Source organism: Thalassophryne amazonica, chromosome 7 (assembly GCF_902500255.1).
Source record: "Thalassophryne amazonica chromosome 7, fThaAma1.1, whole genome shotgun sequence".
Taxonomy (NCBI): domain Eukaryota; kingdom Metazoa; phylum Chordata; class Actinopteri; order Batrachoidiformes; family Batrachoididae; genus Thalassophryne; species Thalassophryne amazonica.
In genome coordinates this window covers 83,791,386-83,818,562 of record NC_047109.1, presented here as the reverse complement: position 1 = coordinate 83,818,562, position 27,177 = coordinate 83,791,386, and the positions used below count along the sequence as shown (strand labels likewise).

Below are 27,177 nucleotides of genomic sequence, written 5' to 3'. Positions count from 1 at the left end.
TTGTATCTTCGTGTCCTGGCCCTCTCGTCACAGTTTTTTGCTCTCATGTTTTTCTCAACCTTACTTGTATTCTGGATCTGGATTTTGTCTTTGCCCTTGTTACATCGTTTGATGTGGTATCGAACCCCGCCTGTTTTTGACAACGCCTCTGTTTATCACCTGCCTGTACCTCTGCAACGCTGACTGCCATTCTGTGTACCAGACCCTGCCTGATTATTGATAAAGCCTTTTTCTTAATCCACCACCTACCTGTGGTGTCTGCATTTTGCTCCCTACCACCTGCTGTGCCCTGACTACCTGTGAATCATGAGTGTCCACATTCTCCATATCAAAGTACACTCGCCCTCATTTATGCAGCCAAGCACATGATCTTAAATGAGGCGTGATAAAGTGCAGTGTTGGTGCGTTGCTATCACGAGGCAGCAGAAAGTGATTATGTCACAGACTAGGAAAAACCTGGTATGCACAAGAACCTAAATTGAAAACATCAAATAAATAAAATAAAAGTAAACATGGGGATGAGGAAAAAAAAATTTCATTTTACTGCTTCACTTCAGGGACCTTAGGTGGCTGCTCACAGCTCACGTGCCTTGTTGCGCTGCTGCAGATCCATTAACTAGCTAGATAAATAGCAACGGTTTCAGTGCACTCTGGCTCTTTAAGGGGATGACAGATGACAAGCTGATTCATATATAGTTAGAATATCAGCATATAAGTCACACTGGAGTATAAGTCGCACTTGTCAAAAAGTGCATTGGGAAACAACATGTAGTTTATTTCATTTTGTGCTTTGATTCCTGGGAAAGCCCAATAGAAATCCTATATGGTAATTTTTTATTATTATTAATAATAATAGGCCCTGTGACAGACTGGGTTCCTGTTCAGGGTGTACACGACCTCACGCCCTATGACTGCTGGGATAGGCTCCAGCCCCCCCATGACCCTTAACTGGATGGATGGATAACAGTAATAACAGTACAGTGGCTTAGTGCTTAGCAATGTTGCCTCACAGCAAGAAGGTTGTGGGATTGCTTCCTGCCTGGTCCTTTCTGTGTGGAGTATGCATGTTCTGCCCATGTTCATGTGGGATCCCTCCAGGTGCTCCGGCTTCCTCCCATTTCCAAAGAAATTGGTGACTCTAAATTGACCATAGGTGTGCGTGAGTGTAAATGTGTTTGTCTATATCTGGCCTTGCAATAGACGTGTCCTGCGCAGGGTATACCTTGTCTCTCGCTCTGTGTATGCTGGGATAGGCTCCAGCACTCCCCCCCCCCCCCCCCCATGTGACCCTTGATTGGAGTAACTGGGTATAGAGAATGAATAATAATAAATGTGCTTTTTCTGTGTATAAGTTGCACCACAGGACCTCTCAAACTTTATATATATATAATATATATATATATATATATATATATATATATATATATATATATATATATATATATATATATATAAATAAACAAAACAACTAACATTCTGGAAAATACAGTTGTTATAATTACTTCATGTTTTGCCCAAAACACACCCATGGCTAATTAGTAATGAACATAACATCTTTGCACCGCAGACTGCACACCCTGCAAAGTGGAAGTGGCACACTCCAAATGCACTCGCACTTTAGACTGTACCATTGACTGTCAAGATAGGGCCCTTAGTGTGAACTGCAGTTAGCATGACCACATATGCTAACAGCTGTGTAACTGACACAGTCTGTCAGTAGACAAATGTCCTTGTCAATCTAAAAATGTCTCTCAAGAGTGGTAATCTGGCATGAGTGCATCTTCTATGTCCTTTACCTGGTCTTTTTCTTCTCTGTCCAGCTCCTCTGTGAGGTATATCTCTCCACCCACTGTGATACTGAAGGGGAACTTCAATTCTCGCTCTTTCTGCACTAATCTATATATGGCGTTGGGATCATTAGACTGAACCTGGATCCAGACAGAGAGAGAGGAAGAACCCAGGCAGTCATATTGGGACTGTGTGAACACCATCATGTCTGCATGTGTGTGATGTGTACATCCCAGCACACCTTTACAATGGGGTCAGGCAACATTGTGTGCTCTTGAATTCTTATTGGTCCAGGATTCACCCACAGATTTTTCTGCACAAAGACGTTAACTCTAGCACTTCCACTTAGTGCACTCCCCGAGGCTCCCCCCAGGTCCTGCACCCGCACAAGCAGGATGTAGTCCGGGTCCTCAAATGGATTCACATTCCGCCACTTCATCTCTGCAACTTTAGAAGAAGCAGACATCAAAAAGGAAAAGTTCAACATTTCAGTCACAAATTCTGTAAAGTTAAATCTGAAATGCAGGACAGCACGGTGGCTTAGTGGTTAGCACTGTTGCCTCACAGTGAGAAGGTTGTGGATCACTTCCCGCCTGATTCTTTCTGTGTGCCGTTTGCATGTTTTCCCCCGTGTTTTTGTGGGTTCCCTCCAGGTGTTCTGGTGACTCTAAATTGATTGCACGTGTGAAAGTGTCTGTCTATATGTGTTGGCCCTGTGATAGACCTGCCCAGAGTCTAACCTGCTTCTCACGCAGTTACTGCTGGGATAGGCTCCAGCTTCTCAATGACACTTAATTGGAATAAGCGGGTATAGAAAATGGATGTATGGGTGTAGAAAATGAATGATGTGCTAAAAACAAACTACCATCAGATTGACGTCAGCTTCACATCCAGTCAATCTGATCATTGATCTGATGGCCCGAACGTTTGCTAAGGATTAATACATCAACATTAGCAGCTGTGTAGCTGTGTCTTTTTATTGTATGTTGACTCTGTTTAATCATTCACACACAGTAAGTGCAATGAACCCGCTTGCTTCACTAGCATGCCCTTTTCAAATAAATTTCAGCCTCTTCTTAAAGAATGTGACAAGAGAAAAATCCCTCCGTCCTGCTGAAGCAGAGTGATTTTGTTCAAAGAGGACACTGGAGACAAAGACTGCAGGTGACAGCTGTGGACACAGACCTGCTTTCTCCACACAGAGGTAGAACGGGTTGGACTTGTAGGGGATTTTCTGCTGTGGAGAGCAGTACTCATCAAATTTCTTCTGCAGTACATCCTCGCTGTGTCCTTCTCCCCCTCAGTACTCAATGTCCTCTCTGGCCTCAGCGTCTGCTCCCCTGGTGGAGAACACACAAATATTCTATCAGACAAACATCTGTTTTCATTTCAGAGGCTCAACGGCATCAGTGATCACCCTCACATGACACATTTAGGCTCCACTCAGAGATAATATTAAACACAGCTGATGATTGTGTAATCTGGATGAACAGTGACACTTTGATGCCAGATTAAAGGCAGAGGCGGGCAGATTATAGGTTTTTCAATGCAGCAAGCACCTGTTTATTGTCCGTTTACCTTCTTGTGTGATGGAGACTTCTCCTGTGATTGCATTGATCTGGAAGAGGAAATGTGTTTTGTTTCATGGGTATTTGGCTGACCAGGCTGTAGCTCAGAAGGGCGTTGGGAGACTCGGGATCATCTCGATCTGATGCGAACACCTGAATTAATGGGACGCCTGGTGCAAAAAGGGGAAAAAAGGTCAAATAGCAGCATTTACTACTAATGATTTTTGGCAGCAGACTGTTAACATTTCAGATGCTAGGAGATTCATCAAATGGATCACAATCATCCATGCACTTCATACACAAAACTTAATAAACACTGACAATGTTACCTTGATCAAATACAAAGGAAGCGTCATCATCTCTACAAAATAATTTTTACAGCGTACCATCTTCAAATGTTTCATCTGTCTTGGGAGTTTATTGTGATAATATTCCAAACAAAACTTCCAATAATGTACACAATATTACATGTTACAACTTTTGTGTACCTGGGTAGAGTCAATTCTAAATCCAGTCTTTTTTGACATGTTACCATTACACACGCAATTTTTGTATTCACAGTCTTACAGAGTGTTAAAGGTTGTGAATGTTGTCACACAAACAAAATTTAGTATGTATGCAAGTGCAAAAAAAAAAAGCTGGCAGATGCCGATCGTACGCAAGTCAGTAATTTGTTGCTCGTGTTCAAAGTGAAGAAAATCTGCTTTCATGAGGGTACAGCAGTGAGACTAAAAATATGAAAAATAAATAAAATAAATGCAATACTAGGTGACAACAACCTGTACACAGATCATTTACCACCAGGTGTAAAGAACATTCACTTATGTGTCCATGTGATTTCTTAATTTAAACAATAAAATCATTTATGGACAATAATTTTAACAAGCTTTGTGAAGCTTTAAAACACTCACCCCAACAACTAGCACAAACATTCACAATGAGTGGATCCACAGTCCTTTCCTGTGATGTCACCTTGCTGCTACTTTTATTATGATAAAATATTTCCTCATGAAATTTGACCAGCAAAATAAAGTAGGCAATTGTTAATATAAAATTGAGAGAGGGAAGGTATTTTCTTTATGCCTTGTAGTGTGTGTTGCCATTTCAGCTGCTCCCATTTGTACGGGATCGTCACAGCAGATACAGCCGATCCGCATTGGTATTCAGCACAAGTTTTACGCCGCATGCCCTTAATGATGCAACTCCAACTTTACCCGGAGAAACACACACACAGAGCCGCTGGTGTTCCAAAGAGGTTTTTTATGCCTTGTAGTAACAGGTGAATATTGAAGTGTTTTTTAATGGGCAAAGGTCTTTATTCTTTTTTATTATTAAATGGTGAAGTCAAAAAGCTGTTCTTGAGTTTACATAAGTGTCTTTGTAGGTTTTGACACCAGTGAGGCTACACGTCTGTTTCTAACATGAAATTATTACAATTGTGTACTTTCATTCAGGGTAATAAAAGATGCGTGAGAATCACAGCAGTGCTTTCTAGTTGCAATTTCCCTGTTCTACCACTAGAATCTAAGTGCAAGTTAATAAATTTCATACCTTACATAGAAATGTTCATACTCACGGTTTAAACACAAATCTGTGCGTACGAATGTTTTATATATAAAACCACCACATTCTGAGTCATATTGTAACTCACCAGGTTAAAGGGGCATAAGGGTGATTCTTTAACTACGGGCACTATTGGCCTTGTAAATGTAATTTCCACCACCCCCATTGCCTTACAATATAAAGCACCTGGGGGGCAACTGTTTGTTGTGATTTGGCGCTATATTCATGTGCTCTGATGTCACTGTTTATCCTCCACAGAAACCACCCAAACAATCTTTCATACAAACTGTTTAAAGGGACATTACAGTGTTGTGGTGGAAATTACGGCAATAGTGTGGGACAACTACATTTTGTTTAAAAAATCACAACAGTTGTATGACAGTGAATACCCCAATTATGTTTGATTATTTTACTGATATTTTATTCAGAGATATTTTAAAACATTAGAAAAAAACATTTCTTTACCATTAATTTTATCATTGAAGATCAAAAGTCTGGGTGTGGGACAAGCACAAAACGGCAATATTTGCATATAATGATGCTGAAAAAAGGTGAAAAAGTCATCATAGACTACTAGAACAAATTTCTTAACACACTTTCATTGTACAGGTAACTATAAAAGTGTGAAATTTCCCCTTTTTTCTGTTTTCATACAATATGATCAAAGGACATAATAAGTGCCCATAGTCTAAGAATCACCCATAAATGGACAAACTCATTCAAATCTGAGGAACTTTGATGGACCAGATTCTGCTGAAAAAGAACTTTGTTTTGTCTATGTAATATCGCAAATTTCTGTTTTCCACCTGCTGAAGCATGATGGATTAGTAGAAGGTGTGTTCCCGGTGAGAGAGACAAACTGTTTCTGGACAGAAATGTACTAAATAGAGTAGTCAGCTGCTATTTTCTAATTGTTTAGCAGCAATTACATTCTAAAACTCAAAAATGTACAGAACAAACGGGCTAGTGAGACAGCTGGAGCCCTTCCTCTCAGAAATATACAAAATCAGACAAAGTTATTTTCTAAGTGTTTCAATGCCTACATTCTATAACTAATATAATATGGTCACAGTCCCACACAACCCTGCTGAACGGGTTTGTATCAGTGTAGGCAAAGCCAACAATTCTTCCTTTAACCTTGTTTGTCAGCTTTTCATTTCTAAAGCTTGGGTCTGGTGGCCTCCAAGGTCTCCGCTGATTGTTAAAGGAACCATAAATCAATAAGCTGGATCACTTAACCAATATATGGACATATTTGTTACTGCTTCAGTGGAACCTTTGGTCAGTAAACTCATTCAATTGTAAATAAATAATAAAACAAACTCCAAAGCAGTGCTGAAGTCTGAGAAGAGTAATCCTCAGATCTGGGGCCTCGTACAAAGGCTGTGTACGCACAAAAACGTGGCGTACGTCCGTTTTCACGCTACCATTCAGATGTATCAAAAGTGAAAAGACCGTGGAAATGTGTGGTGCGTCACACCAAATTCATAGCTGGTGTACGCATATTTCTGCAACTATTCCATTGCCAACATGTAGAGGTGTGAAAACAAGAAGTAGTTTTCACACAAGAATAGTGTGAAAACAATAAGTCAAAGGGATGTGTACATCAGAGACACACTTATGAGCAATTAACACACCCACGTGTTTGCAATTATGTGGGTAGATATAAAGCATGCGCAAAGTGATGAAGAAAATGGCACTAACAATGGCTGTGTTAGTATTGTTAGAGGACCTTGCACTTGCAAATGGTGCAATCTGACATGAGTGTGTATTCAGGGAACACGAGGATTTACTTGCAAATGACGATAACTGGCTCATAAGCCGATTTCAGTTACCAAGGCCAGAGTTACTGAAGTTGCGTGCAGAACTGTGGCAGGCCCTAGATTGCAATATGGCGAGGAGCAACTGTCTGTCCCCACAAAGGTGCTGGCACAGGGACATTCCAGCGAGAGCTGGCCGATCAGGTCAGCGAGTGTGCCAGTCAACCTTGAGCTGAGCCATGCCAGCTGTGTGGAACACAATCATCCGAATGTCATCCAGTACATCACATTCCAACATTAAAGTACAATTTGCAGTGAGAGTCAGTTTCTCTAATGTAATCAGAGCTATTGACTGCACACATATTGCTATAAAGGCACCATCACATGACAAATTTTGTTTTTGTTAATAGGAAGATTACATTCCATCAATGTTCAAATCATATGTGATTTGACATTTGGGCATATGCACATTCAATATGTTTTTTGTTATTATTATTAATGGTTTTCTTTTTCTTGATGGTGAAACTAGAGCTGTAGAGCTTCTTAAAAGGCCCCCGATTTTCTCCCTGTGTTCAGTATTTGTCAATAAACGTGTGCGTAAAGCAGGGCTGTGAAATTAAAATTGTGAAATCCGAGGAAAATTTGCAGGGGGTCTGGGGGGTGGGGTGTTGGTGGTGGTGGGGTGGTACAGCATCCCAGGAACAGGGTCTAGGGCCCTGTGGGGCCCCAGAATTAAATTTTATATAATGATACTTTTTCAGCATCTCCTGGAAGAACAAATCTCCAAATTGGTGGATAGTTAAATGATCCTATATTCAACCTTTCATTTGACCTGTCAATGATGATGTTGAAATAACAGAATAGAAGTGTGTTCCTGGCACAGTTCACTTTTCCCCGTTTCTTTTATCTTTCAGGTATGTTGATAAAGCCAGCGACAATTCCACGGATTCTTGTCCTTATAAGCTTTTTCAAACAGTCTTTCTCGCCATCTTCTCTCAGTGCGACGTCGTGCCGTGAAACAGCAGCTGCACAAATCTTCTTTAAAACTTGAAAGCTCTAAAAGTTTGGGATGTCCACATGCTAAGTTTAGCTTAAGTTCGCACAGGAGCCACACAGCGTCGCCGCAGCAAACCAACCAGTCCTGCTTTATGACAACTGTCGCAACAGCTACGCTTTGAGTGGCATTTTTCCTTCCGCGAAACTCCGCGATCAGAGGAAACTGATTTGTATTTGTAACACACAGATCAGTGTCCGCAGACTTATAAAACTTACACAATGTCGTAAAAAAGAGAACGCTTTGCGATAACCATTTTAAAAACTCAGTGATGTCACAATTAAAGAATGCATCACTAACACGCCAACCCCCACCCCCATGAAGAAATCCGCAGAATCCCGTGGATCCGCGGTGTTTTCACAGCCCTGGTAAAGTTGTGAATGTCACACACTATCAGCCACAGCGCACCTAATTTTTATTTTTTTTTTTTACTTCAGTGTGTGTGCAGCTGCTCTGAGGCCCACAGTGGTTTATGGCATCACACCCCGCTCCCACTAACTTTATTTCCATTCATGTTTATTCCATTTGAAGGGTATCAAATAAAATATCTCTGCGTGCCTCCACGTCATTTCCAGTCATCTGGACCTCACACTCAGTATAATTTCTTTTAGTGTTCTGTGGAGTGATTGGACAGAGGGGAATCCCACATCCCAGGCCTGTTTACATGAATTTGCATAATTAAACAGGAGCGTAGAGACGGAGGAGTTTGGGACGTCTGCATGTACGCTCAATTCCATGTTCAGTGGGATGTACAAAGGAACATGCTTGGATCCATGCGTATGCACACTTTGATACATGCTGGATATTTGTGTGCTTACGCCAGTTTCTGGGTTTTAGTGTAAGCCATGTGTTCAGTAGGAAATCCAAGCAACTCTTGGTACACGAGTCCCCTGATCTCTTTATGTAGTGGGGGAAAAAGTGTTTCAACTGAAACACTTATATGAATTAGGTTGATCAAACATAATTCATTTGAATGTTACCAAGTGATGCATTTTATTAGGCTTTTGTTTCTGTTTTTTATTTCATTGCGCATTCATACCAAATTGAATCATTATATCCCCTCCAATTTATTTAATTTCCCAAGCTGTGCAATGTCAGAATCTTTCAGTAGGCCATAATTAAATCATGGATTCACAGCTGCACCATCACCAAAAAAGAAAAAGAAAAAAAGAAAAAAAGGGCTATTCCTGTTATAGCAGCCAACACTGGTTCAGAACTGTGTGAGTAATTCAGAAAAGTGGAAGCAAAAAAAAAAAAAAAAAAAATAATAATAATAATCATGGTTTCCTGTGAAACACGACATGCACTCAGAACACACTGTGTGTGTGTACAAGCGGTGTATGTGTACTAACTGTTCTCAAGTTGCAGGATAGATTTCACTTCTTTTATGTAGCTGTTAAACTTCATGCCTCACACACACCTGCTCGACTCCTTTCTCGAACCACAGCAGAGTAGATGGTCTGGTTGAAGAATGGAGCGTTAATTATTGATGTCCAACACGTTAACAGTCACAGTACTGGACCCTCCACCACTTCTTCCCCCCGCCAGGGCCTCCACCTGGGTGCACATTCAAAAATACAGTGTTAAATCACTGCTACAGTGCACGAGTGTAGACATTCTGCAGTGCGACCACTTTACCTCAATCACATAACGGGTGTTTTGAGACCAAACGAGAGGCTTCTTCAGATACAGCCAACCCTCATCTGAGATCATAATTACATCACTGCCTTCGCCACTTAAGCTTAAAACCACTCACATGTGGATGCAATGACTGAACTATAAGACAGAAATAAAAATGTCCTTAACATACAGTAAACAGTTTTAAAGCTACACTGTGTAGGATTTAGTGTCATTTAGTGGGGAAATTGTAAACTGCATTATGCTGTCATTGGTCATTTTGTTTCCCTTCACGTTTTTGCTGTGTTTTTTTTTGGCGATGAGGATTTGTGCGCCATTACCCTTCCATTTAGATAAGCAATATGTGTGATCCTCCATTTTCACAAAAATAAGGTTCTCAAGCTTGTTAGCCTGCACTAGCAACACGTAGACAGTGGGAGCAACTATGATTCTTCTTCTTCTTGTCTTTCGGCTGTTCCCGTTAGGGGTCGCCACAGCAGATCAATCGTTTCCATCTCGCCCTGTCCTCTGTATCTTCCTCTGTCAACCACCTGCATGTCCTCCCTCAGCACATCCATGAACCTCCTCTTTGGCCTACCTGTTCTCCTCCTGCCTGGTGGTTCCATCCTCAGCATCCTTCTCCCTATATACCCTGGGTCCCTCCTCTGCACATGTCCAGACCATCTCTATCTCGCCTCTCTGACTTTGTCTCCAAAACCGTCCACCTGAGCTGTCCCTCTGATATTTCATTCCTAATCTGTCCATTCTTGTCACTCTCCCAAAGCGAATCTCAACATCTTCAGCTCTGCCACCTCCAGCTCTGCCTCCTGTCTTTTTGTAATGCCACCGTCTCTAAGCCGTACAAACATAGCTGGTCTCACACTACTGTCTTGTAAACTTTCCCCACCACTCTTGCTGATATTCTTCGGTCACAAATCACTCCTGCCACCTTTCTCCACCCACTCCACCCTGCCTGCACTCTCTTCTCACCTCTTAAACACACTCTCCATTACTTTGAACAGTTTGACCCCAAATATTTAACTCATCTACTTTCACTACTCCTTGTAACTGCACTATTCCACTGGGCTCCCTCCCATTCACACACATGTACTCAGTCTGGCTTCTACTGACTTTCATTCCCCTTCTCTCCAAAGCATATCTCCACCTCTCCAGACTAGACTCAACTTGCTCTCTACTCTCACTACAGATCACAATGTCATCTGCAAACATCATAGTCCATGGGGACTCCTGTCTGATGTCATCCGTCAACCTGTCCATCACCACTGCAAACAAGAAAGGACTGAGAGCTGATCCTTGGTGTAATCCCACCTCCACCTTGAATGGGTCTGTCATTTCGACTGCGCATCTCACCACTGTCACACTATTCTTGTACATGTCCTGCACTACCCTAACATACTTCTCTGCCACTCCAGACTTTCTCATACAATACCACAGCTCTTCTCTTGGCACCCTATCATAAGCTTTTCTAAGGTCCACAAACACACAATGGCCTCATGTATCAAAGTTGCGCACTTGTGGCATAAATTTACGGTGTAAATTTGAAGTACACCAAAGTTGCCGTGACATGTATCAAGCAGTGCGCACCTGCCCATTTCCAGCGTACGCCTGACGTGACCTTGATAAATGCGGAGGGTGAAAACAATCGTAATTATAATAAACACGCCCATAAATATTCAGACTTCCGCTTCAGACACACCCTCATTTTACGACATGGAAGTCAGGAAGACGGCAAAGAAAAAGAACTCCACCAATCACGACGCTTGCCAATAGAGCGTCAAAAGCGGCCATCGTATCAATTGTTTTGTAGTATAATCAAAAAAGTGTTACAGTGGTCCCTCGTTTATCGCGGGAGTTACAATCTAAAAATAGCCCGTATTACGTAAAATCCGCGACGTAGTCAGCGTTATTTTTTACAATTACTATAGACATTTAAGGCTGTAAAAACCCCTCACTACACACTTTATACACTTTTCTCAATCAGGCATGAACATTTTCTCACTCTTCTCTCATGTGTAAACACTCTCAAAATTCAAACCTTAGTAGAAAAATAAGACCAACCTGTTTTCAGGCCCAAATAAAAATAGAACGTTTCCTATAAATAATTATGATGGCTTTTAGAACTAACGAATTTAATTTTAACGATCAACCTACGAGGTTGGACACATAAGAAATTAAATAGTGATATGATAATAATAATTGAGATAGTGACTGACCAGTATTTCACAGTTCCTCTGATCACGCCTCTTGTCCTGACGCCGTGCCTTTTTTCCACTCACACCTCGCTGCAGGTGTCTTTTTCCGAGTGAAGAACACAGTTATGAGTAGTTGTTGGCGCTCTTTTTTCTTCTGGGCGAGAAGATTCTTATAAACAGACACGCAGAACACAATGCACTGTAAAAAAAAAAAAAGGCATGCAAAATTGGACTAAAAAAATCCGCGAAACTGCGAGGCCGTGAAAGGTGAACCGCGTTATAAACCGCCACTTCTCTTTTCACCTTTCACCGCATCTCCTTGTACTCCTGTCTACTTTCTTCATCTCTCTGACTATCCCAAAACTTTTTCACCAACCTCTTTCTCCTTATGCTTTCCTGGACCTCTTCATTCCACCACCAAGTCTCCTTGTCTTCCTTCCACTGTCCAGATGTCATACCCAGTACTGTCCTAGCTGTCTCCCTCACCACATCTGCAGTACTTTTCCATTTGTCCAAAATTGCTTCCCCTCCAACCAGTGCTTCTCTCACCTGCTCGCTAAATTTTACACAACAGTCTTCCTCCTTCAGCTTCCATCATCTGATCCTTTGTTGAGCTCTCACTCTCTTCTTCTTCTTTACCTCTAAAGTCATCCTACAACAACCATCCTATGCTGTCTAACGACACTCTCTCCTGCCACCACCTTACAGTCTGATTTCTTTAGCTTGCATCTCCTATAAAGAATGTCGTCCACCTGTGTGCAACCTTCCTCCACTCTTATATGTTACCCTTTGCTCCTCCCTTTTCTTAAAGTAGGTATTCACCACAGCCATTCCATCCTTTTTGCAAAATCAACTACCATCTGTCCTTCCCTATTCCTATCCTTGATACCATATCTACCCATTACGTCCTCATCACCTCTGTTCCCTTCACCACATGCCCACTGAAGTCCGCTCCTATCACCACTCTTTCATGCTTGGGCACACTCTCCACCACCTCATCTAACACACACTCCAGAAATCTTCTTTCTCCTTCATCTCACAACCTACCTGTGGGCATATGCACTGATGATATTCATCATCACCCCTTCAATTTCCCAACTTCACACTCATCACCCTGTCAGACACTCGCTTAAACCTCCACACACTTTAACAAACTTTTCCTTTAAAATGACCCCAACCACCATTTCTCTTCCTGTCCTCACCATGGTACAACAACTTGTACCCACCGCCGATGCTCCTGCTCTTACTTCCCTTCCACTTACACACACAATATGTCTACCTTTCTCCTCTCCATCATATCAGCCAGCTCTCTCCCTTTACCAGTGATACTACCAACATTCAAAGTCCCCACTCTCATTTCCACCCTTCTAGTTTTCTTCATCTCCCGCTGTTTGTGGCAACGTTCTCCTCCTCTTCTTTGTCATCTTTGCCCAGCAGTAGCCCATTTCCACCGGCACCCTGTTGGCAACAGCACCGGTGGCGGACGTTGTTAACCCGGGCTGCGACCAATCCGGTATGGGAATTCGATTCTTAGTCTGCATAGTTGGGTTGGCTTGTTTTATTCTGGATGCCCTTCCTGACACAACTCTCCTCATTTATCCAGGCTTGGGACCGGCACTCAGAATGTACTGGCTGCGCACCCCATGTGGCTAAGTTGGGAGCAACTATGATTGCGCTGTTTTTTTTTTTTTTTCCAATTTTCTGGCCATGTTGCAAAATGCAAAAGACAAAGATGCATGTCCCTTTTGGGCTACTGTATCAACATGATGTTGCAACATGGCAGCCTCCATGAGGGGGCCCGCTCCGGTCTAGATAGGAAAAACTCAATCAATCAACATTATTTATATCAACCGTTTACAGCAGCCAGATGGTGTCCAAAGAGGTTAAAAGAGGTACATAAAAACAAAGCTTGTCACTGCACCACTAAGTATTAAAAGCCGGTTTAAATAAATAAGCTTTGATTTAAAAAGTGCTGGTTCAGAAATAGTAACGTAAATCAGGAGGTATTTGTTCCACAATCTGGGTTCAGCTACCGCAAAAACACGATCCCACCAGACTTTGTATTTTGATCTCAGAACAATCTAAGTAAAGTTGACCAGATGCCCGTAATGTCCTGCTTTAAGTGCAGAGAGTTAAAATTTCAGACAGTCAGAAAGTGCAAGGTCAGTAATACCTTTACAAACAAACAATAAAAAAACTTAAAATCAATTCCAAAGGAATTGGAAGCCAGTGGAGCGAGTAAAGTACAGGCATAACATGCGCACTTCTAGAAGTGTATGATGAAAAAGGAGCAGCAGTATTTGCACAAGTTGGAGGTGTGTGAGAGAAGACTAGTCGGTTTTATATGGGATCAGGCAATGTTAATTACTCTAATGTTTTTCATGGAATGTGTTCTGGTATAGATAGGAGAGCTGAGTTAGATTAGCTGCTACCTGTGCAACTTTGAGCGTTTCTTGTAATTCAAGATAGAAGATGAACCTTGGTGTGCTGTTTGAACGACTGTTTAAAATTTGAGAAACAAACTGACAGTGTGGTAAGAGCCAGTTTTTTTCCAGCTGAGACCTCCTGGCAAAAGTCAACCCTTTCTAAAAGGACCTTGAAAAGGCTATGCATGCTTTAATCAGCTCCCGATTGACTATTGCAATGCACTTGTATGTTGGTATCACTCAAGGCTCTCTAAACCAACTCCAACTGGTCCAAATGCTTGCTGCTCGCCTGTTGACCAACACCAGGAAGCACAGCCACATCACTCCTGTACTTTACTCCCTGCACTGGCTTCCAGTCCATTTAGAGTTGATTTTAAACTGTTAGTTTTGTTTTAAAGCTGTAAATGGCATTGCACCTTATTATGTTTACTTATTTATGTGACATGTTAAAACACACAACCCTGTCAGAGCACTTCGGTCTGCTGACCAAAACTTTCTGGAGGTTCCCAGGTCCAGGTCCAAACAATGGGTGACCGTTCTTTTGCAGTAGCAGGTCCTAAGTTGTGGAATGCATTACCTCCTGAACTGAGGTCCATTAATAGCTTGCCTCTGTTTAAAGCTAAGTTAAAAAAACATACTTGTTCAGGGCAGCTTTTTGCAAATAATTGCTTTGACACTTTTTTGTCTGTTTTTATTCTATTTTGGATGCTCTTATTGTGTTTTATTGTGTTTTTCGTACTGTTCTTTTTATTTTATTTATCTCTAACTGGTGCTATTGGAAAGCACTTTGGTTCAGTGAAAACTGTTGTAAAGTGCTATAGAAATAAAACTTGATTGATTGATTGATTGATAGCTGGTGCTGCCCTCTTGGATTTTGACCAGTTTTCCAATTTTTGATCTTGATGACCTAGATTATCATGCCATACTTCTTTTTAGGGGGTTTTGAGGGCAGGGAGTCAATTTCCGGAGTTATGTTTTGGATGTGGGGTCAAGGTCAAGGTCAAAATGAAGGTCAAAGGTCACATATCAAGTGAGGAAAAGGATGCTGGAGGTATGAAGGTCATATCGACTAGCGCCAATCAAGTGGCTGTGTGGGTCAACAGTTTCAGTGTGTGTGCCCACCTCGACATCACTATGAAGAGCTATATAGTGAAGCTGGGGATGAGGAGAAGTCACATGGTTGAGTGGATAGAGAGCAGAAGAATTAACACAAGGAGAAAGGAGAGGGAAGAAAGAGACTGGATGAGTACACTCACCCCGTCAACGAGATGCATCCAAGTCTATAACGTCTGCAATGGCCAAGTGGCACCCAACACAGTGAATGTTCAGGATGCACTGACTATTGGGAGTGAGCAAAGCAGCAGTTCTCCACTTCACTGAGCAGTGACTTCCACAAACTCATAAAGAAAATGGTCAGATCAATGGAGGCACTCAAGAAGGCAGTCGCTATCAAGGGGAAGGCCATCTGTGACATTGGAGACACTGTTCAATCAGCTGTTGGTCTTGGGTAGCAGCAGAGCGTAGATCTATCCAACATCTTCCAGTTTGAACTGAGTCCAGTCCCAACATCCCTGATTGATGAGTACGGATGTATGAGGAAGGGCAACAAGGCCGTGCTCATCAAGTGTCTCGGTGTTTCAGTCAAGAATCTACCTGCTCCAGATGTGATGTTGATTGATGCCAGTCAAGCTGCTGTACCATGTTGTATGGCCAGTTGCTGGGACCGCAGGAGATCTGGCTACAAGCTTTCGTGCTCGACTGGCCCACTACCCCCCTGGCTCAAAGAAAATAGTCCTGTTTGACAGGTATGACCAAGAAGCTGCGGTTTACCCCCACACACCCCTTCCATGCCGACAAGCTATTCTTCACAATGCCACGAACAGAGTCTGCTCAACAACATCCTATGCGGCTACTTTCCTTCCACACAGCATGAAGCTTGTTAACAAGCTGAAACTGTGCCGCCACCCATACTGAGGCAGACATCACTCTCTGCAGCTACATGCTGAAGGACGCAGCAGAAGATGCCCAGACAATCTGCATCCTCAATGATGATACAGACATCTTCATCCACCTGGTGTACTGGACATCAAGGATGCAGGTCATCGCCAAGATTCAAATGGAAAAGTGGAATGTGATGTCCTGGATATCAACAAAGCTGTTGAGCAGTTAAGCCCCAGAAACTGCAGCCAGCTTTGCGGTACCCATGGACTGTCAGGCTGCTATATGGTGTCGTACCCCTTCAAAAAAAAAGGAAAGCAGTCAGCACTCAATATCCTGGAGATAGATACACCAGGTCTGGATCAAGTGCTAGGAGAGCCTGGCCTGATCCATGATCACCTCAAAGCGACAGCAAACAGTATCTTCCTCCTCTCTATAGACAGAAGAGTTGTACGACAATGAATGATGCACATACCTCGCCTCTACCGTAGCCATAAGAAGCCGCCACAACTGAAGAAACTGCCGCCAACTGAAGAACTGCCGCCAACTGATGACAACCTGCAGCTACATGTGCTTCGAGCTCACCTTCAGATGCTACTGTGGAAGGCAGCAAACCAACGTGACCCACCTGAAGAACATCTACATATTACCAACTTTGGTTGGAGTATCAAGGCTCCACCATCACACAAACCGTATCAACAGCGCCAGTTGCTCCCCAAGCGCTCTTGGATGTAGTGACCTGCAGCTGCAGTGCAGAGGGCAAGGCATGCAGTGAGGCACGTTGCAGCTGCAATCATACAGTCCTTTCATGCACAAACTATTGCAAGTGTGAGGGAAGCGTCGCCTGTTGTAATCAAGTCACAAAAAATCAGATGGACACCAAAGACAATGAAGAGGAGCAAGGTGTAGATAACGACAATGATGATGATGATGTCAATATCATGATGAGGAGGAGCACTGAGGAGTAATGAGGATGAGGAGACATAGAGGATTGTGACAACTACAGGTGCTGGTCATATAATTAGAATATCATGAAAAACTTGATTTATTTCAGTAATTCCATTCAAAAAGTGAAACTTGTATATTATAGTCATTCATTCCACGCAGGGGTGGTGGCCAAGTGGTTAATGCGCTTGGTTTCAGTTCAGAAGGCTCCGGGGTTCAAATCCCACCCCCGCCACATTTCTCCATGTAATGTGGAGTTGCGTCAGGAAGGGCATCCGGCGTAAAACCTGGGCCAATTCAACATGCAGATCCACCTTGGATTTGCTGTGGTGACCCCGAGTGCAAACAAAGGAGCAGCCGAAGGGACTTACTTTACATTCCACACAGACTGATATATTCAAGTGTTTATTTCTTTTAATTTTGATGATTATAACTGACAACTAATGAAAATCCCAAATTCAGTATCTCAGAAAATTAGAATATTGTGAAAAAGGTTCAATATTGAAAACACACTCTAATGTGGCACACTCTAATCAGCTAATTAACTCAAACACCTGCAAAGGCCTTAACTGGTCTCTCAATCATGGGGAAGACTGTTGGCTTGACATCTTGTTTGGGCTAAAGACAAAAAAGACTGGACTGCTGCTGAGTGGTCCAAAGTTATGTTCTCTGATGAAAGTAAATTTTGCATTTCTTTTGGAAATCAAGGTCCCAGAGTCTAGAGGAAGAGAGGAGAGGCACAAAATCCACGTTGCTTGAGGACCAGTGTGACGTTTCTACAGTCAGTGATGGTTTGGGGTGCCATGTCATCTACTGGTGTTGGTCTACTGTGTTTTCTGAGGTCCAAGGTTAACACAGCCGCCTACCAGGAAGTTGTAGAGCACTTCATGCTTCCTGCTGCTGACCAACTTTATGGAGATGCAGATTTCACTTTCCAACAGGACTTGGCACCTGCACACAGTGTCAAAGCTACCAGTACCTGGTTTAAGGACCATGGTATCCCTGTTCTTAATCCCTGACCTTAACCCCATAGAAAATCTATGGGGTATAGTGAAGAGGAAGATGTGACACACCAGACCCAACAATGCAGAAGAGTTGAAGGTCACTATCAGAGCAACCTGGGCTCTCATACCACCTGAGCAGTGCCACACACTGATGGACTCCATGCCACGCCGCATTGCTGCAGTAATTCAGGTAAAAGGAGCCCCAACTACGTATTGAGTGCTGTACATGCTCATACTTTTCATGTTCATTCTTTTCAGTTAGTCAACATTTCTAAAAATCCTTTTTTTTTTGTATTGGTCTTAAGTAATATTCTAATTTTCTGAGATACTGAATTTGGGATTTTCATTAGTTGTCAGTTATAATCATCAAAATTAAAAGAAATAAACATTTGAAATATATCAGTCTCTGTGTACCAAATGAATATAATATACAAGTTTCACTTTTTGAATGGAATTACTGAAATAAATCAACTTTTTCATGATATTCTAATTATATGACCAGCACCTGTACTGTTGTACTGATTGTGTACTGTTTAAGGCTGTTTGCCATTTTCTCATTGAAATATGCCTATCTACTGTCTTTGAACAGTGAATTTACATTAAAGTGTGCTATTTTGACCTTTGACTTTCATTCTGACCTGGACCCCATATCCCAAACATAACTCCGGAAATTGACTCCCTGCCCTCAAAAAACCCTAAGAAGCGGTATTGTGTGATATTCTAGGTTATCCAGATCAAAAATTGGAAAATTGGGCAAAATCCAAGAGGGTGGCGACGGCTAGCTTGTATTCCAAGGTGCACAGGTAGCAACCAGTCTAATTCAGCTCTCCTAAATATACAGAACACATTTCCATTAAATTTTTTTTAGAGTAATTAACATTGCAGGGTCAACATTTTGGCAACTGGACTAGACTGGTTAACACCAGCATGAAGTGCATGAAAGTAACCAAGTCATCAACTCATTCTATGCTTATCAAAGCATATCAATTCATTGTTGCAGGTAATTAATTATAATGAAGTGATGGTTATGAATGAAATATTCCACTTCTAACAATAAAAACCCCTAAATCCTACATACTGTAGCTTTAAATGATCACACACTGAAAACCTTTAAAGGTCACAAGCTGAACAACAGTCAGCATGTGGTGGCGCTTAACACCTGTTTGTGTAATACCTGATAGATGAGGTAGGGTACTAACGTACCCTCCGGCACATCCAAAACCTTGTTCTCTAATGGTCCTGTCTTCTCCTCTACACCCTTCCCACCAGACTGTTAGAACACACACACACATACACACACATCAAAAGTCTTCATATGTATGTCAGAATAGGTCCACGCCTACATTTGTCCTTCTGTTGCCACGTGTTCAGACACTGGGGACAAATTTTTTACAGTCCAGTTATTTATTGAACCAAAATTACATTACAAGAGAGGAAATCATTACATCTCGCCAATGGACTGTCGAGAAAAGTGTACTGAGCAACACAAATTGGCAACATTGAGTTTAGTCACACATTGTGCTTCCTTTCAGCTGTACTTCAACAGGTTTAAGCTTTCGCTGTGTTGATGGACTTTAGCATTTTCTTTATGTGATCCAAAGAAAATGAGAACATAAAATATAATCCACGCTGACATGTGTAGTTAGTGTGGTTGTGTACTGCAGGGCATCAGCAGTACTTTGTACTCACAATGCCGAGCAGGAGTGGGAGCAGCAACAGATGCACCATGGGTGTCATGATCACCGTCTGAGGAGGAGATACGGGAGTTAGAACAAATGTTGAAGGATGAAGCAGGAGGGTTGAGGAGGCAGAGTGACAATGTGAAGAGGAGGATTTAACCCACGTTGTTGCATAATGATTGCCACTGTTTCTCAAAATGCATTACACACGGCGCCCTCCTGCCGTGTACGTGGATAAGAGCGGCTTTGAATTCTTATTTAGTAAATGTAGTAACAGTTCAACTCAGTTTTTCCATTGGGCGCACAATGTTATTGATTCACAGAGACAAGTGTCTCAAACAGAAGGTGTCTTCAGTGCTTGAAGTTCCTCACACGTCCTTTGAGACAAGCAGAGAATTTATCAGATACATTTGCAGACAGAAGTTTATATGCACCTTGGTGAAACATTTCAGTCAATTTTGTCCAACTTGAACAAATTCCATTTTATCAAACAATATGTCTAAATCAGAATGTTGACTTTATTTCCACATAACGTTATTTAAATATAACAGTTGCAAGATAAACTTATTTGTTTTTATTCACTGTTAGTTTTTCAGCTGGTCACCAGTTTCCATACACCAACATACATTACATTACATTTAAGGATGTACTTGAAGTACTAGCGTCGTAGTGCGACAGAGTTTAACAGCAAAGGCAGAAAACCTCAAGAATTATGCCAGAACTTCTGAAACACAATTTTGGATCCCCAGAAGTCGAGTTCCTACTTTAGGGCCATCTCCAAAAGATGGCAAGATGATGAGCAAATGTACAGTCATCCATCCATCCATTTTCTACACCTGCTTACTTCAATTAAGGGTCACACAGGGGGCTGGAGCATATCCCAGCAACAAGGTGGGGTACATCCTGGACAGGACGCCAACACATTCACACTCGCATGACACCTACAGACAATTTAAAGTTTCCAATTCACCTAACCCGCGTGTCTTGTGGATGTGGGAGGAAGCACCCGGATGAAACCCACGCAAACACGGGGAGAACATGCAAACTCCTCAAAGAAAGGGGCACAGCTGGGAATCAATCCCATGACCTTCTTGCTGTGAGGCAACAGTGCTAACCACTAAGGCACTGTGCTGCCCAAAATGTACAGTCTTGTATACAAAAGTATACAACTTGTAAGATCATACAGACTTTACATAATTGAGGAAGGAAGACCAAATTAACAACCTGGAATTACGAAACATTTGTTCTCAAGGTCCAACAGAACCTTAGGAATAGATCACAACTGAGGAAGTGATAAAGAGATTTGGAGCCATCATGTGACATCATCCAGCTTTTAGAGAGCAACTCCATCACCACGAGGTAAAAGGCTGTTGACCAAGGAGGAAGTTACTGATCCAAAATCAACATTAAACAAAAACAAGAAATTAGACAGTTCACAGTTGATCACCAAGACAAAGGACAAAGGTTCAATTCCTGGTCACACTACTCTTGTGTCCTTGGACAGTCTGCCCAGCTGTAAATGGCTGGGGAGCTAACTGCGATTGCCATGATGCCCAGGATGGGCCATGGACTGTCATCCACTTCACACTACAGAATCCAGGGATAAGCACTGGAACCAGTGGGATTCAGAGGCAATATAGGACTTGTGCTTCTCAAACCATGAGTTCTACACACCCTTAAACACAGCAAAAGGTTCTCCAAGTGCCATAATTCATAGTTGATTACTCATTTAGAAGCTCTTAAAAGTAATTCCATCAATTTTTGGAATCTTTTGGGATTCCTCATGCTGTTTAAAGAGGAATACATTTGGCACAGTGAATAAAAAAGTAAGTCCTATATAGGGCTTCACGCCCATTGGTGCTGGTGCCTATCAAAGATTCCATAGCATGAAGCGAATGAGAGTCTATGACTCACCTTGGATAGGATGCCAGTATGAAGCAGGTTACTTCTGGATTCTGACTGGTACCCATTTATAGCTGTGTGGACTGGGACAATGCACATGAAGCATCTTATCCAAGGACACAGACAAGCAAGATTCAAATCCACGTCTACATACGGGAAGGCCAGCTCATTATCCACCACTCGCTCTACTATAGTGAACACAGCAGTGTAAATTTCATTTTTACATTTCACAAAATTAAGAGAGAACAAACTATTACTTTAAAATAAATTTGTGCTGGAGCTCTGACAGAGTGACCATCAGGTTCTTGGTCACCTTCCTGACTAAGGCCCTTCTCCCCCAATCGTTCATTTAAGGCCCCCTGACACGAGCATGCCTTTGATTCACGCACTTGCACGCACGTCGTCGTGATGATCCCATCCGCTGTGTTCTCAGCTGAACTTCATTCTTTGTTCTATCGGCTGCCATGCGCTCTGCGCTGGATGCTGTGTATATAAAATAATTATTTTGTGTCAAATTAATCATTTTCTCTGCAAATTGGCCGTTGAAAATGGCTGTAATCACTTCATGGATCACAGAGGGCCGCTCCAGCTTCAGCCGTTTGCGCGCGCCTAACAAGCTGCAGAAAGCATTTTGAGCCATCTAAAAGGTAAATTATTTGTTATGTTACATTGTCATGGCTTGATAAAACAGTTATGGATTCTTCCTTCTTGTGTGCAGCTGTTAAAGTATGTTTATAACAGGTTTAACTTCTTGTTATAATCGTTCAGATGAGCTGTACTCTGATGTGACCTGCTGACCTCACCACTCGTTCTGTTCACTTCTTTACTCCACTTGACATGCTGCACATCATGTTGGCTATTAGATCGCGCCACGTAGCACAACATTTATGCGTGAAAGATTTTTTGAACATTTCAAAATTCTCTGTGCGCAATAGCACGCACTGACGCCTGGGTGCATTTAATGGGTGCATCCTGTCTGCACCCATTAAAGACAAGTTTACTCTTCAGCATGACACAGGTCGTGCTATTGCGTGAGTCAAAGGCATGCTCAGGTCAGGGGGCCTTTAGACGAGCAGCCAGCTCTAGGAAGGGTCTTGGTGGATCTGAACTTCATCCATTTACGGTTGATGGAGGCCACTATGCTCATTGGGACCTTTAAAGCAGCAGAAATGCTTCTGTACCCTTCCCCAGATTTGTACCACAAAACAATCCTGTCTTGGAGGTCTACAGACAATTCCTTTGACTTCATGCTTGGTTTGTGCTCTGACATGCACTGTCAACTGTGGGACCTTATATGTAAACAGGTGTATACCTTTCCAAATCATGTCCAATCAATTAAATTTACCCCAGGTCGACTCTAATTAAGCTGCAGAAATATCTCAAAGAAACAGGAAGCACCTTAGCACAATTTTGAGCTTCATGGCAAAGACTGTTAATACTTATGTATATTCACATTGTCATTATGGGGTACTGTGTGTAGAATTTTGAGAAAAAAAAAAAAAAAAAGAATTTCCCCGGCTTTGGAATAAGGCTGTAACATAAAAAAAATGTGGAAAAAGTGCAGTGCTGTGAATACTTTCTGGATGCACTTTTGAGTTTTAAAGATTTAAGCCAGTATGTTTGTAAATGTCTTTTTACAGCTCTATATGTGTATTAGCAAAAAAGCGAAAGATCTGACATGTAAGGCCACAATGAAGTATGCTGTTCAAAGCTGCACTTCCTGTAAATTAGATTCAGTGTCAGTTTGACGCAGGGAGCCAAAGGTCATCTGAGGTGTGTATCCCCAATGACTTTGTATTCGTTGCAAAATGTTGAACAGGTTACAGTCTGGAACGTGTGTTTGCGCGTGCAGGTGTGTGTCTCTTAATAAAATCTGTTGTCTTTGTTTCAATATCAAATGAAGAGTTGCACATCTCTGTAACATCAAACTAATCATTTACGGGACATTATATGAATATTTTAGGTTGAACATGTTTTCATGTAACTCTGTAATAACAAAGTCAACACAAAAATACATATAAAGTGTTGTGTTCAAGGACGTTACGTAATATCTGTAACAATATTTCCTTGCATAATGAACAAAATTTGCCCCATTGTTAATATCAAACTAAGCATATTGCAGTGGAGTGAAATGAGCGAGCAAAATATTTTAGAAACAAACGAATACAGTAAACGAGCACGTTTAAATCCCGCGGAGTGCAGGAGAGTGAAGGTGACATTGAGTCATGACTAATGACCTTTTTGTAACACGGCATACTGAGCTGCTTCATTCACGAAGAGAACACAAAGTTGACTTTAATTTATGGGGGTATTTTCCACTACTATTTACAAATATTTTATTCTTTGGTTTATGCTGTCTGACATTAAACAAATAGGTCACTCATTCAAATTCTACTAATGTGAACCTATTTTGTAAATTAAATTATTTATTGCATCAGTGTTGGTGGGTAAAATGGGAAAGTTGTAAGTAAATGGCGACTTGATCGCTGACCAAACTTGTTTCCCATAATGCCCTGCACTGAAGACAGCCATGATAGGACTTATAGCAATTCCTATCAAAGTCAAGCTCAGAGTACTCCTACTATGAACTTACAAAAACAGCAAAACTAAAACCCAACAGATATGAACTGTTTTGCCTTCAACTCAAAATTGACCAGACATTAAATTCTGAATAGTAAAAAAAGTCAGAGAAAACTTGAGGAGACTGTACTTACCTTACAGGAGCGATCAAGAAGGACACTCCTTGCACTCAGAGTGATCTGTGCCACCCCATCATCCTGATCAAACATTAACCCAGCACTAACCAGTAATGTTTTATTGGATCTAATGATTGTCTAATCATCCTGCCCTCCAGTCCAGGTATCCAATAAAGAAGGAGCTCAAGGTGAACAAAGGAACAATGGTATACAGTAGAGTAGAAATGACAACGCCAGTATCATTCAGGATTGCTCAGAGGTTCTACTAATCTAATTTCTTATAATCCGGTACCCATTAGACTGTTCCTGCTAGGAAAACCAAACCTAATAGATTTTATAGCACGAGTCAAATGTTATTCTTTGCAGACTGCAACTTTGTCAGCTGTGAACAAAATTTGAAACGTAAAAGAAAAAAGCATATGGCAAATTCTTTAAAAGTAGTTTCCTTATAGCTAAGGTTCCTAATTTCCATTAGACTTTTACCTTTGCCCCGTGAACTGTTTCCTGACAGATTTTCCATTAGTGCCTCTGATAAGAAGCTGTGCATAGACAAAAGGACTGTCACATTATGTAGACAACTTGGTGCTTCACCTAAACCTCTTTCTTCTCTTGACTGGGGTTGGCTGAAAAATGAAACTGGAGATTTTGATTTGATTTTGAACCAAGGTGGACACCTTTTTTTGCAAGTCAGGCACAGAATACCCTCCCTGGGAGGGAGAGGCCTGCTGTTGAAATGCTTATGATGGTGATGGCATTGTTCGTCTTGATGTTGAGTACGATTGGCCTCAAAAATCTGCACAGCCCAGTGCCATAGTGATCGCCACTCAGCTCGGTTAATGGTGAGTCACTCCAGGTTAGAGGGAGGGATGCCACACTTCTTTAAGGTATAGCCTTGAGGTGATCTTTGAACATCTGGGGTATCACGAGATTGTTGGATCTCGAGGAAATTGCTTGACATCATAGCCAGCCAAAACAGATACTGTGAATGCTGTACAGAGTGGAGACAGAGATTGAGTTTTTCCCAGTGAAAACTGGTGTTTGGTAGGGATGTGTCCTGGCTTCAATACTGATCAGTGCTTGCATGGACTGGGTGTTGGGTAGAGTTGTGGAAACCAGTGACTTAGGTGCCTTTGTTGACAAGAAAAGTTTTACTGACCATGACTTTTTATTTGCAGATGATGCTGTGATCTTTGCAGAATCAATAGATACCCTTATTGCAGCACTTGAGAAGCTGAGTGCCTGATTTTATGATTGTCCTGGATCAAGATGAGGATCCAGGCTTTTTTAATGATTTCCTGGACTCAGCCATCCAAAGGGTATCTGTATGTGGTGAAAGTACTAAAGAGACATTCACTTTTCTCAGCAGTGGCATTTGTGTCTCTAGGTACTTGGCCTTTGAGATTGAGAGATGATTTGGAAGAGCTTATGGAGTCATGATGTCACTGGACAGAGGTGTTCGGTGATGCTGATATTTTTACAGAACAAAGGTCCAAGTCTTTAGGGTCCTTGTACTGTATGGTTGTGAGACTTGGATGCTAACCAGTGACTTTAGGTGATAACTGGATGTTTTTGGTAGTGGGTCTCTTTGGCAGATCCTTGGGTACCACTGGAATGTCTTTGTATCCAACAAGCACTTACTTAGAGAGTCTAAGATGAGGAGTATCATTTGCATTATGAGGGAATATCAGCTTTGACATTTTGGCCATGCAGCCCCTTTCTCTGTGCATGATCCAGCACATAGGTGCCACAGTGTTGAGGACCCTTGTGACCGGAGAAGGTCAAAGGGATGTCCATGTTTCACCAGGCTGTGGCAGATAAATGGTTATTTTAGAGATCAACATTTCCCAACATTGCACCCAGAGAGTCAAAACTTCACACATCCTTAAGAAATGTTGGTTTTTCAAAATGCAAAAGATTGAGAATCACGTCCTACGTTTTCTAGGTCAGGCTCCAAGCGCCTCAATCACCCCTCAATAACACTGTCAGCTGCATCATGTCAGTGTGGACTAAAACCACTGAGGAACATTCCCAGCATCTTGTTGATGCCATGAAGCATTGTGACAGTTCTTATTGCTAAAAGAAGCCAACCCAGTACTAGCAAGGGGTACTTAATGAAGTCACCATTGAGGGTATAATCTCTTCCAGATTTTGCAAGGAGAAGCAAACTCTTGGCTTTTACTCAGAGACATGAGAAATTACCAAAATGATTCAAATTTTATAATTACTTCATATTTAATTACACACTTGCGTTTGCTCTGAAGCAGAACAGATAGATCAGTGGATAGGAGATGGGTTACCTAACATGTTGGCCTGGGTTTGATTCCCAGCCATTCTGCCTGTCTATCCATAGACAAGACACTTCATCTGCATTGTCCTAGCCCGCCTAGCTGTAAATGGGTACAAACCATGGCTGGGAGGGAACTTCCCCACTAATCCTAGTATTAAGGAGAGCATACTGAAGTTGTTTTTGCATTTATGTTAGGCTATATGTTGCATTAAAGTAGCTTAAGTAATGTTTCAAGTGTGACAACTAAAAACTCCTGAAGGCCAAATTTCCTGCTCTTCCCCCAGAAGGATCTACAGCCTTGGTGAAGGAATTTGGCTCCCCCTTCTCATCTACCCCCCATGCCTGCTGTTGCTTAGGAACGTCAGACTTTACACACATACGGACAGAAACTGTCAGACTTTACATACACACGGACAGAAATTGACAGAAATTTAACTCATCTGCACACAACGCATGTCTCCCTCCCTCCATCTCTATTACTCCCCCGTGTCTCTCCACTCCCCTCACCCTGGCTTCCTCCCTGCCACTTCAATATCAGCACGTTTTTACTGCTGCAGCCTTCAACCCCCAAGACGGGCGGTGCGAGCCTCTCCTGCTGCGGCCTTCATTTTGCCTCAATACGGACTGCTTCAAGTTTAGAGCACATAAACAATGTCAAATGTATTATGTGTTGTCTTTAATTTTGACGTGTGCCATTATTATGGTAAACAAGTAATAATTGTGGATTAATTGCTGTA

General features: G+C 41.9%; 1 protein-coding gene across 1 annotated transcript in view; it reads right to left on the bottom strand.

Annotated features, from left to right (window-relative positions):
* The window catches only part of cdh17 (cadherin 17, LI cadherin (liver-intestine)), a 40,821-nt gene extending 16,633 nt beyond the window's left edge, over nucleotides 1–24,188 (bottom strand). The window contains 13 exon segments of the mRNA XM_034174875.1: nucleotides 1,797–1,928; nucleotides 2,030–2,229; nucleotides 2,974–3,118; nucleotides 3,356–3,433; nucleotides 3,435–3,526; nucleotides 9,154–9,214; nucleotides 9,216–9,290; nucleotides 9,372–9,473; nucleotides 9,475–9,509; nucleotide 18,976; nucleotides 19,051–19,146; nucleotides 19,566–19,622; nucleotides 24,172–24,188. Of these exon segments, the coding sequence (XP_034030766.1) occupies nucleotides 1,797–1,928; nucleotides 2,030–2,229; nucleotides 2,974–3,118; nucleotides 3,356–3,433; nucleotides 3,435–3,526; nucleotides 9,154–9,214; nucleotides 9,216–9,290; nucleotides 9,372–9,473; nucleotides 9,475–9,509; nucleotide 18,976; nucleotides 19,051–19,146; nucleotides 19,566–19,613 (1,065 nt within the window). The 5' untranslated portion in view covers nucleotides 19,614–19,622; nucleotides 24,172–24,188.
* Nucleotides 24,189–27,177: the final 2,989 nt, after the last annotated feature.